The sequence below is a fragment of the Lipotes vexillifer genome, unplaced genomic scaffold, assembly GCF_000442215.2.
Source record: "Lipotes vexillifer unplaced genomic scaffold, Lipotes_vexillifer_v1.1 scaffold672, whole genome shotgun sequence".
NCBI classification, from domain to species: domain Eukaryota; kingdom Metazoa; phylum Chordata; class Mammalia; order Artiodactyla; family Lipotidae; genus Lipotes; species Lipotes vexillifer.
The window spans coordinates 34,677-47,788 of record NW_006787454.1 but is presented as its reverse complement, the minus strand read 5'-3'; the positions used below and the strand labels follow the sequence as shown (position 1 = coordinate 47,788).

At 38.4% G+C, this 13,112-nt stretch overlaps 1 protein-coding gene across 1 annotated transcript in view; it reads right to left on the bottom strand.

The window, feature by feature from the left end:
* Nucleotides 1-9,444: 9,444 nt before the first annotated feature.
* The window catches only part of ZBTB25 (zinc finger and BTB domain containing 25), an 18,360-nt gene continuing 14,692 nt past the window's right edge, over nt 9,445-13,112 (bottom strand). Inside the window, exon 3 of the mRNA XM_007460058.1 lies at nt 9,445-10,665. Coding sequence (XP_007460120.1) covers nt 9,531-10,665 — 1,135 coding nt within the window. The 3' untranslated portion in view covers nt 9,445-9,530. The remainder of the gene's footprint in view (nt 10,666-13,112) is intronic.

Here is a 13,112-nt window from a genome sequence, read left to right as displayed (position 1 = left end):
AGTACATACCTTTCTTTTTTACCCTGAAGCTTGAGATCACTGGAGGCTAAGTTCCTGAACTTGGGGGAAAAAGCAAGTATATGTATATATGTACATGAGCACACTATACATTCACAGAAAATCCTCAGCAAAGCTGGGCACAGACACCACGAACAATTAAGAAAAACCTACGTGAGGGGAGGATGGTGGCTCCTAGGTTGGGAAACTCCCAAACTTAAAACTGTCTCTGTAAATTCCAAACTATCATAATAGCAATGGTAGTGGTGTCCAGCAGTTTCTGCATGTTAGCAAGACGAGACGCACTTTCCTTACAATTTGTTTCGTGGCTAGACTCAAATAGGACTTTTGGCCTTATCTTGATATTTATGACAGTGCAATTATAGGGCAGAGATTAAGCCTTTCCTACACTTTTCACAGCTATACTTGCTGCCATAAAAAACAGGCCTTCCAATTCCATACTCCTGGGAGATAGGGAGCACAGGGTGACACAAAAGCAGATGCAGTCATTTGTACACTAGTACTCAAACCTTTTATTCCCAAATCCCTACTTTGACATCTGTACCTTCAGATCACAGGAAGGTCCAGTCAGTATAGCTACAAGTGGGTCTCTGGACCATATCTGTGATCAGTCACAGGTAAGAGTAATGCAGCTACAGGCATGCATGCTCAAACCAATCAAATATCCTCATATATAAATTACAATGCAGAGGTTCCGTGTGGAATAGACATTTGTGGTATAAAAACTTAACTAGAGGACTTCCCTGGTGGTGCAGTGGTTAAGAATCTGCTTGCCAATGCAGGGGACACAGGTTCGATCCCCGGTCCGGGAAGATCCCACATGCCACAGAGCAACTAAGCCCGTGTGCCACAACTGCTAAGCCTGCGCTCTAGAACCCGCGAGCCACAACTACTGAGCCCTTGTGCCACAACTACTGAAGCCCGCACACCTAGAGCCGGTGCTCCACAACAAGAGGAGCCACCACAATGAGAAGCACGTGCACTGCAACGAGTAGCCCTCCCTCGCTGCAACTAGAGAAAGCCCCCGTGCAGCAACGAAGACCCAACGCTGCCAAAAATAAATAAAATTAATTTATTAAAAAAAAAAAAAACTTAACTAGAGTATTTCTATCCCCCGATCAAAATAACTGGTTAGAACTCTTCTTGTACTCTGTGAAGGCTAACATGCACGGAATGCCAAAATAATTGGTCACTCACTATTCAATTCAAGTGAAAAAAAGTCAACCTTTCAGATGTGCCACAAACAGCCTTATCAGTAATTTGGCTTATTTCAGAGTGAATTTCAGAATTTCAGAGTGAATTTCAGAATTACCTTTTTAGTTTCATGGGTTTTCTTCTCTATACTCAATATCTGGCTGGTGTTTTTTTCTGACCTATGGAAGGATTAATAGTGAATGATAATCATCATGGCTCATTAAGCTCCAAGACTTTCTATATTTATCTGGGTGGTCTTAACCTTTTTTTCATTAAGGTACAATTTACATACAGTAAAATACACCCTTTTTAGTGCACAGTTCTACACATTTTGACAAACACATAGTTGTGTCACCTAGGGAGTATTCATTTTTTCTTATTCTGATCTCATTGTTCTTTATACTACCTGTGTATTTTAGTTTACTATAATTTCCTGGCTGCATCAGTGAAAACTGCTACTTGCTGCAGAAATTCAAAATAAGGGCTTCTTAGACTCAACATTTAAACCAGGATAAGGAAAGGCACGGCTGCCTTGCACAGCTGTTCAAACTATACAGCCCAACTCCAGAAGCACGCATTTGGTGAGTGACGCCCCCTAGAGTTTATTGTGCATAATTTGCATGGCTCTACGTGGTGGGTCTGAATATAACCACCAGTTTGAGAGATCTGCAAAACTGGTGATGTTAACAGTGAAACAGGAAATGTTTAAAATTTTAAAAAGGAGCCTTCCATTTATATGCCTTTCCTCCCACACTTTAAAATGTTGTGATAGAAAGAGAGGACAGGTACCACCGAGCTCACAGCAGACTATGCACATATGTGAAAGAAGGGCAATGTTGGGAAATGAGAACTGGTCCAGTAAAAAAATCTTTTGAGACTCACTCCACTGGAATCTTTGGTCTGCATTTTAAAGCCTTTTCCCTTATCTTTGCAAATGTTGTATCCTTTTCCTATAGAACCACCATAGGTTCTTTAGATTTTCCTCCCTACAAGGCACTTAGTACAAATGCCAGAGACCAAAAAAAAAAAATTTTTTAATTAGGTACTTTCCTACATATGGTTTGGACTAAGTACCATATGGCTTCCACTACAGAAAAATGTGGCAGAGCTAAATTCACAAGATCCCATTCCTCAAAGGCCTGTTTGGTCCACAAAAATGTAACATGAACCTTCCTGAAATTCAGTAATAGCATAGATCAGACAATGGGTAACAACTGCAGCTGATGAAGGCCTCCTTCCCAGGCCTCCTTCCTGCACAAGCCTCTCCCCCAGCTCCCAAGAGAGCAAGGACCAGTTCAGATGTGCAGAGAAGCTCTCCCAGAGCACTGCTATTCCTTCAGATTTCTGACATAAAAGGACACCAAGGTTTTCTAACAGCTTAAGGGAAGATCCTTTATTTCCATTATTTTGATACAATATCACCAAGTTGTTTCAATGAAAAAAGTTTCAACATTATATAAATACTGGAAGAGAATTTATCTGGGAGGAAGCAGGTTCATTCTCCCAAGTTGCCCAAGCCCAAGTTGGCTAATCAGTTGTAAAATAAATTTAAGAGAAGCATTTGGTGATGAGGTACAAAGTCCTAGGATAATATTAATAGTAAATTGTAAGCAGAAATTATGGGGAGGGAAGGGTAGCCTGTATTCACTCAGTATTGGAAGGTACAAGAACTCTATTAGAGAATGTCTCAGCCGTCTCGGAGAATGAAACCGGTGGAAGGAAGTGAGGGAAGGGATAAAGAACAGCAGCTTAGAAAGCCAGTTGTTGAATCACAGTTGAAAGAGAAAGTAAATTTCAGAAAATAATATACAGGCTAAACTCACAGGTGTGGCTATGAAGAAAAGAAGCAAGAGGTAAGAAACTACTCAAATGTCCCTGGATTTATCTCTTGACCAGGCAGAACACCAAAAACTGAGTTTGATGTCTGATTAGAAGAACAAATGTGATTGAGACTAAAATTCCGAAGCCTTAATGTTAAAGACTTACAAGAATCCTCAGAAATGCTTGATATAACAAGCACACTAAATGTGATATTTTAAAAAGTTATCTGCTGCTATACAGGTAAATTGGAAGTATCTTGATCAAAGAGGGATGTCAATATATTTCAGTACCTAATATATTATGGGATTCAAGGAAGATTCTCATTAGTCATGACTCTATAAAGTGAAGCAAGATTCAGGAATAGCTAAGTATTAAATAAATGTGAATTAAGCAAACAGTGATGCCAAATTTGAGCATAGTGTAAAACAGACTTTTAAAAGGTACACTGGTGCCACCTTTTGGCCAGATTAAATATTTACACAAATTACAAACTAATCACATTTTAATTTCAGAGAGACCTTATTACAGACACAATTGTTTAGTTCAAAGGTTATATGAACAGACTTAAAACTGTCTTGTTGCTTAATACATCTATGATTTTTAATAATCACATTTTGTACCTCTGAAAAGATGGCATAAAAGTGAATACAAATAGAAATTTAATTCTGAACAAACACATCTCATACTCCATAAGAACTGTATTAACTTCAAAGATGACTGGGACAAAAATTGCTAAATTTAAGTTTTGTATCCTTTAGCTCTTAACAATCCTCACAAAACTTACTTTGCCCTTTTAGACCAGGAGTAGCCTATCTCGGCACTACTGACATTTTGGGCTAGAAAACTCTTCGTTGTGGGGCCTATACTCTACAGTGTGAGATGTTTAGAGCACCCCCGGTCTCTCTACCCACTAGATGCCAGCAGCAACCTTCCCCTACTCCCACCCAGTTGTGACAACCCAAAACACCTCCACATTGCCAAATTTGTGCCATGGTGCAAGGGGACCACCCCGTGTGATAGTTAAATTTATGTGTCTAACTTGACTGGGCCATGGGATACCCAGATATTTGGTCAAACATTATTCTGGATGTGTCTGTGTTTCTGGATGAGATTAACATTTGAATCAGTAGACTGAGTGAAGTAGACTGCCCTCTCTAATGTGAGTGGCCCTTGTCCAACCAGTTGAAGGCCTGAATAGAAAAAGCTGACCCTCCTGAGAGTAAGGGTAACTTCTGCCTATTAAGTTGGGACATTGGTCTTTTCCTGCCTTTGTGATTCTCAAACTGCAAAGTTTGGACTGGAACTACACCATTGGCTTCCCTGGGTTTCCAGCTTACCAACTGTAGATCTTGGGACTTGGCCTCCATATCTGCATGAGCCAATTCTTTATAATCAATCAATCAATCAATCTTTCTTTCTCTCTCTCTCTCTCTCTCTCTCTCTCTCTCTCTCTCTCACACACACACACACACACACACACACACACACACACACACACACACACGCAGTGTGGTTCTGTTTCTCTGGAGAACCTGACTAATACGTCCTGGCTAAGAACCACTGTTGCAGATTACGCTACTGGAGGAGATAGAGAGAAAATAGGAAAGAAAAGAAGGAGCAAAGCAAGAAACTTGTGGGAAATGACTACATACTACCTTGCTTACCAGAGATGGCAGTTGGAAAGCACTTGATTAGGACACAACTTTTCTATTAACACAGATTATGCCTGGTAAGAACTGAACTCAATGATGCATTTTTGCATCACACATCCGAAATGTTACCTGGTACAGAGACTACTTACCTCAACACTAGGAAGACAACATTTGGCAGACACTGCTGTAAAATAAGAACACATTCTATAAGCTGAGTTAATAAAAGGTTTTATGATCAAGTCACATTAATTTATTTGTCATGATAAAATACATGAAATTCACAGTTTTCATTCCAAATGGAGAATACAAAACTTTCTGAAATAATGTTTGTGAAGCAAACTCACAATACATTAGGTGGAAGAGTTTAACCATACAATATATTATTGATTTCAGTCTCCTGTATTATGTGTTACTATTACTAGTACTTTGAAGATTTCTTCAGGGGCCCTTTTTCATTGTACAAGTTTTTTCTTTTTTTCTTTTGGCCGTGCTGTGCAGCTTGTGGGATCTTAATTCCCCGACCAGGGATCAAACCCAGGCCTTCGGCAGTGAAAGTGCAGACTCCTAACCACTGTACCGCCAGGGAATTCCCTTTTGCCTTTTTTTTTTTGGGTACAGGTTTTTGAAATCCAAGTTTCTTTGAAAGTATTTTAAGTTGATATTTTATTTAATCTGATTAAATGACTTTATTTGGCACAAAACAGAAGAGTTGATGACAGTTAACATCAATTGCATTGGAGCAATATCTACTAATTAATCAAGTGTGGCACAGATATACACTGAAGCTCAAAGGATTCCTCCAGGTCTTGAAGACAAAAAGCACAGTTTGTAATTCCTTATATTTAAGATAGCCAGGCATAGGATTGTATAATCTTACCAGTTTTCAAAACAGTCCAACCATACAAACACAGAAGTACAGCAAAGAATAAAAATGTACAGATTTCATTCTTAGGAATTCAAAAATTAATTATAATAAAATACCATAGAGCTACATTTAGTTTAAAACATACAAAGATACAAGTTACATTATGAAAATTCTTCACATGGCCTATTTTTACCTCAATTACTACAAAAAAATGGATACTTCTCAAGGATCTGAGTTACAACATCAAGAATTTGCCTGTGCAAATAAATATCAGTGGAATTATACATTTTCCAGACTATCTTCTTCCATGATTAATATGTATTTCCTTCCGTTTTAAGTGAAGCCTTACTATTTTGACAAAACATAATGAATTACTTGGTCATTTGCCCTGCTCCATTTCTGGTCTCCATCTACTTTTTAGATGACCTACATCAGAGAAATGAAAATGGTATTTTCTCCATTGCTTCTGTTCTTTTTCCTATATGTAAATAATTTGTTTGGGAGAACTTTAAATAAAGTTGCACTTGGCAAGGTTTCATTCCCAATAACACCAAAGAATTAATATCCTCCTTGTTAAAGGCTGAAGAGAAATACTGATGGTTAAACTATGGTAGGTAGAATAGGAATTCTAGCAACACTGCTGTTTCTAGAGTATTTGTAAAAAAAAAAAAATAAGAATTCTGCCCAAAAAATAAGAATTCTGCCAATTAATTATTGAGTATTAAGTAGTACATGACTGCTTTTAAGACATTCTAGAATTTATGAGTTGGAATACTAAAGTTGATAGGTTTAGCTGCAGAAAACATGTAGAATGTAGTTTTCTTTATATGGGTGGTTTTTACCAATAATACTGATAGAACTTAACTCAGTTTTAATACAAATCCTCACAACACCCCTGTGAGGTAGGGATTGCTTACAGACACTTTACAGACGGGAAGTCAGAAAATCAGAGAAAGAGATAATAATCTCAGGAGATAAATCAAGAAATTTTGGTTTTCTTATAAGGCAGACTGCACTTATCAGATACTGAGTTCTGACAATAGGCTAATAAGGACAAATACTGAAACAGTCTGTTTTCCTCCAGAGAACAACTATATGTGGGATCTAGAAAGAAGGGAAAATTCTAAGCTGATCCAAAGGGAAAATGTCTGTCTAGTACTTGCCCAATACATTAAGGTGTACACAGCATTTCCAGTTTTAAGAGTTTGGTAATCATCATGCAAACCATACTATATGGCTAAGATAACAGCTCCATTTTACAAATGACGTAGTCAAAACTAAAGGGTTTTGCTGGAAGGACTTTTTTATACAAAGTAGATTTTTCTTAGTGAGGAATCATGTCTTAAAAAAATACACTCAGGGCACAGTGTTAGTCATAAAATAGCTATTTTTAAAATATTCCTGTTGAATGAATGAAAAAGATAAAACTGGGGTCATTCCCCACACCACTATTCACTGGCTCTCTGGAACCCAGGTTTTGGGATATTTTCCTATAAAATGGAGTAATCATTTTCCCACTTCCTAATACAGACAGAATACTGTGAAGATGAAGGAAAAGAACATTTGTTTTGAATTCCTAATATTAAAAGGAACTTTATGAATAAGAATAAAAATACAGTTAAGCACTCTTTTCTTAACACCCAACAAAAGTAGATATATCTCTGCTTTAAGTTAATGTTGTCTATCATGAACAGTCAGCCAAAAGCAAACTTTTGCCACATCCAGACTCTGCCCTGAACTGCTGCCCTACACCACAATCCATATGCACACTTACTCCCACCCTTTAGCTATACACACTTTTTTGTGTCAACAACTAATAACTGAGCAAGTAGGAAAGAAAACAGAAGAGAAAAATCAGGAAAATTTTTATCTAAATGAGAAAAATAAAACTTTACTTGAAGAAAGCTAGGGAATATATCTAGAATAGCCTAAGATACATGAAATCAATGTTAATATTTGTGCTCATCCTATGAGATGAAGTCTTTGAGGACAGTATGAGTTTGAATAATTACTTAAATGATTTACGTATAAGATTAGATGCAGTTCTGACACTAAAGAGCAATACATTTGTTTTAACTACTCCCAATACAACTGACTCTGTATCAATAGCTACTTAGATTTTGCTCTTAACATATGTCAACCCGGGCCCCACAAGGCTTCCCATCCATGTCTACGACAGAAACTCAACCACCTTAGACAATGCCCATTGGTTTTCTTCATTCACTCCTTAAGAAAAACTTATCAGTTCATAATTCACCTAAACTCACTGATAACCCAGAGAAAACCTTTGTGCCCTTAGAATAAGCTGGATTTCTCTTTGAGCTACCTCCTGACTGAACTCGGATACTGTTGAGGAACTCTGATGTCAGGAAATAACCGCAGAAGTGAGCAGTCTCAAACAGTTTCTGTACGTAGTTTAATTCTAATCTTCACAAACCAAATTTTTTAAATTTACTAAAATACCTGTGAGGTTTAGAATTTAGCAGGGCAGCATACAAAAAAAGATAAGGCTGTTCTGAAGCCTCTCTCTTTTGTTATCCTTGACTATCTAGTATTTTAAATTTAAACATCTCAGAAACAATTTATGTCTATCCTCTGCGGTGAAGTTTAACCAGCTATTTCCCAGCTACACAGAGCAGGAGAATCTATCATTCAGTCCACCAATTTTAATTTTTCTGGAATTTTAGCTTTGTAAGTTTCACCAATATAAAAGGGAGTTAAGTTGATTCATAGAGGGAAGGCTGTCATGAATTTTAAACATAGTTCTAGGACACTGACTATATCTACTCTACTGGTTTTATGGACCAGAAAAAAGTTTAAATTGTGCCACGGAAAAATTACCTTTTCAGGTGATTATTAGAAAATTAATGTCAACCCAGGTAGCCTATAAAATCTTCTGATACTGTGGGTAGAAAGATAATTTGTATTTTATCATTTACCTCATAAGCTCATGTAAACCTCTGGTCATAAAAATCTCAAACTCCCTTAAGGTCTTTTTTTTTTTTTGCGTTACGCAGGCCTCTCACTGTTGTGGCCTCTCCCGTAGCAGAGCACAGGCTCCGGACGCGCAGGCTCAGCAGCCATGGCTCACGGGCCCAGCCGCTCCGCGGCATGTGGGATCTTCCCGGACCGGGGCACGAACCCGCGTCCCCTGCATCGGCAGGCGGACTCTCAACCACTGCACCACCAGGGAAGCCCCTCCCTTAAAGTCTTTAAGAAAACACTCTAGATTAAGATAACAACACTAGGGTGTCAGTCAACACAGATCTATCTGAATTTCTGTCTCTAACACCAGGGGCTTCTATGCTTATCTATGTGTATGTATCTTACTGTTTCTTTAAGTTTTTGTGTGTGTTTCCGACTCTTCTCCCTTTCTCTCTGTTAAATATTTTTTTACTGAAAATGAGGTATGCTCAGTGTTAAAAAAATAAAGCCACATAAGATGTTGCAGACCTAGTAAGTAAAAAGTAATTTAAAACTACTCATGATTTGGTATAGCTATGCCTTAAAACAAATGTCTTATACATTATAACATATAGTTATGCACTAAAAACTATTAATTCCCTGTATGGCAGAAAATATTTAAAAATAATCCTCATAAGGGCTTAATTCATGTGGAACATTAACCAAAAGTGATAGTCTAGAATATTCTTTAAAAAAGATTTCACTTATTTTATATTCAATTTGATTTTACAGATTCTACAACCTGGAAAAACTTCCATACTTCTATATTGATTTCTGATTTCTAATTTGTGATTTAATTTATGAAAAGTTCACAGCCCTAATTGAAGGTTACATTTTAGTAGCTATGTATCAATATATCTTACAATAAGAAGATCTAATACATACAACCTTAAAACTATGGATAAATGGTAAAGAAAAAGTCAATAGAACTTGAGGAGAAAAATAATTTATGAATTAAAAAATGTATGTGAGTTTTCTTTTTCAGAACTGATACAAAAATCCTGAAGGAGAAACTGCTACTCAACCAGGATAGTATCCACATTTTCTTGTGTGAGTTGTGACTCTAAGGCACAAGATGAGTCTAACTGTTCTTGCGACAAGCGAGAACTTTTCAGGGGGATGTCAGACCAGCTGTCACAATATGGCTGAAATCTCTGGGCTAATGTATTACCAAACCTTTGGCATCGGTTATATCTGTAAGATTTACCTTTGTGTGTATACATGTGCTCCAGTAATTGGCTCTTTCGGAGAAATTTATGACCACAGATAGTACAGGTGATTTTTCTTTTCCTTGAAAAAGAAAAATTACAGTTTAATTCTACTGGCTCAGTGTCTTTGGAGATCAAAGACACTTGACTGATCTGCAAAGGCTCTGTGGTACCCCGGTGTGAGTGGTCAGGCTGCTGCTCATTATCCTTGACAATGAAGGAGCTAAGCCTGCGGCATTCAAGAGCCTCGCTATTTTCATTAAGTGGATGCACTTCACCAAGGTCGTTACTTTCCAGAATGGAAGCAGGGACACCAAACGGGAGGGATCCAGACACGTGGGTATGGAGATGTTGTCTTAGATTACTACGGGAATCAAAACGTTCCCCACAGTAATGGCATAGGTGTATTTTGATACCGCTTTCAGTGGAAGAAGGGCCTGTCACCTCTGAAGAGGGTGAGGGATGGCTCTGGGAAATCACAGATTCTGGGTCACATCTCTCCTGCTTGATGGACACGGGGGGCTTCTGGTGCTCCTCCAAGGCCTGGGCAGCAGGATGGGCCCTCTGCTGGTCTGCAGTGCCATCATCCAGCCCAATAGCAAGAGAGAGCTGCAACTGGGGGTGGTCACCCTGGACAGCAGCTCTATTTCCACTGTTATTGGAAGGAGCTTCCTTGACCTCCAGCCCTTGTTTGACAGCTGTTTTTTGGGTCGTTGAGATCTGAATGCCATATAAATTTGAGGACTGCACAGTCTCTGGTGAGAACACTTGATTCATTTCAGTCGCAATGTGAGAAAGGTAGTCGGCGTGAAGAAATCGAATCCCTTCCTCCAAACGACTATGATCCACAATCTGTTTTGGCCCTTTCCCCGTGTACATAATGTGCAACAAATAGCTGAATATGTCAGGTTGGATGTCAGTTGGTTGTATTTTTATGCATTCACTGTTAAAAACAAAAAAAACAGACCCACACAGAATGAAACAACCCGGTTGGCCTTTTAGTTAACAGTACACAGTCTTAGGCTAAAGCAGTTTCTTCCTAAGAAGTTCTAACTTAGCAATCTGCCTTGATGAAACTCAGCAACAAAAGCTTAAATTTTCATTGTATACCAGTTTTATGGCGCAGCAACAAGTCTTCATGTATTCAATCTACTGCCTAAAGTTAAGAAACACAGATATTCTGATTAGTTCAACATTTAATTAGTGACTCCTAAGTGATATGCACTTAAACTGCATGCCAGGGGGTAGAAAAATGATGAATAAAATAGGTACCCTACTCTTAAGGAACTTAACAGTCTATTGGGTATATAACCGAAAGAACTGAAATCAGGAACTCAAATAGATACCTATAGACCAATGTTCATTACAGCATTATTCACATTAGCCAAAAGCTAGAAACAACCCAAGTGTCCATCAGCAGATGAATGGATAAACAAAATGCAGTATATACATACAATGGAATGTTATTCAGCCATAAAAAGGAATGAAGTTCTGATATACATTACAAAATGGATGAACCCTGAAAACATGCTAAGTGAAATAAGCCAGACACAACGGGACAAATTTTATATGATGCCACTTATAAGAAACATCTAGATTAGGAAAATTCATAGAGACAGAAAATAGATTAGAGGTTACCAGGAGCTTGGGGGTGGAGAGAATGGGGAGTTATTATTTAATGGTTACAGTTTCTTTCTGGGGTGATAAAAAGTTTTAGAAATAGATACTGGTGATGGTTGCACAACACTGTGAATGTGATTAATGCCCCTGAACTGTATAAATAGAAATGGTTAAAATGGCAAATTTTATGTTTACATATATTGTACCATAATAAAAAATAATTAAAAATTTTAAAAGGGTCTATTGGAATTGGAACTATTTAGAATTTTAAATCACACTAACCTTATTTTGGCTTCCAAACTGTATTAATATATCTACTCCTTAAATCGCAAACGAATACAAGTGTAACTTTGAAAAGGTTTAAATTAATCTCAAGCCCAATTTTCACATATGAATCTAGAATTCAGAAAGTAGATGGAAATAACTGTGTAACAAGAAATCAGGAAACACCCTGCAAAATCAGGATAAAAACAACCTGAGGGAAATGCTGGATGACAAGGAACAATGGAATCAGTTGATGGACTCACCTTCCCTGAAGCAAAAGTTTGTGTCGATACATCAGAAAGCAAGTGTCAGTACGCTGGCAATCCATTTCTTTAGTCCTGACATTTTAGGATTCCCTCTTGGGTTTCACTCTTACCTGTGACTCTTACCTCACTGCCATGGTCTGCGGCAGGGTTTTTTTTATATCAGCACAGAGCTCTTTTAACTGAGGATTTTTAGTTGCTCAACAGAGATACCACAAAGTAGGCCTGCTACCTTTGGATCGCCTGGATTTAGTTTAGCATGGTGCCTGGTACACAACAGGTGCTTTAAGAGCTGAACCAACTCACTGCTCTCAGATGAGGCTCAGATGAGGCTTATGTGAAGGTAGTATTTCTAATCTAGTTTCTACACTGACACTTAAATCGGAGAGGAAACTCTTTTGCGCGGCAGAAAAGACTACCCATGACCTGTCCCCGAGCTAACCTCCTCTCCCCTTTGTGTCATATATTCCAATCATTCTGATCTACTCCATTTTCTGAATGTGCTAGCCTGGCTCATATCTGCATATGTTTTCATGCATTTTCCCCCTTTGCCTGCAACTGTAACTTTTTGCGTTCCTCTACAACATCTGAAAAACTCCTCCTGATCCTGCAACATTCAGAGCCTCTGTAAAACCTGTGCCAACCTTATCAAAATAAGGCTGCTGACACTCCACTCTACCTTGTGCAGCACTTCTATTATAGACATCACAGTAACTATTAATAGCAGCAGCTAACAGTGCAAAGCTCTGTTCTAAGCATTTTAATATTATTAATCCATTTAATCTTCTCAATACCATGGGGTGGGTATATTATTCTAGTGTTTTACAGAGAAGGAAACTGAGGCACAAAGAGATCAATTACACTGCAATTATTTTCTTTACAATGCATTACCTCTCTCTTAGACTATAAACTTTTTTTTTTGGCTGCACCACCTGGCATGTGATCTTAGTTTCCAACCAGGGATTGAACCCACGGCCCCTGCACTGGAAGCAAAGAGTCTTTTTTTTTTTTTTTTTTTTTTTTTAAGCAAAGAGTCTTGACCACTGGACTGCCAGAGAAGTCCCACCATGTAAGGACTTTAAAAAAAATCATACAGGTCTTTGCTGGTGGCGCAGTGGTTGAGAGTCTGCCTGCCGATGCAGGGGACGTGGGTTTGTGCCCTGGTCCGGGAAGATCCCACGTGCCGCGGAGCGGCTGGGCCCGTGAGCCATGGCCTCTGGGCCTGCACGTCCGGAGCCTGTGC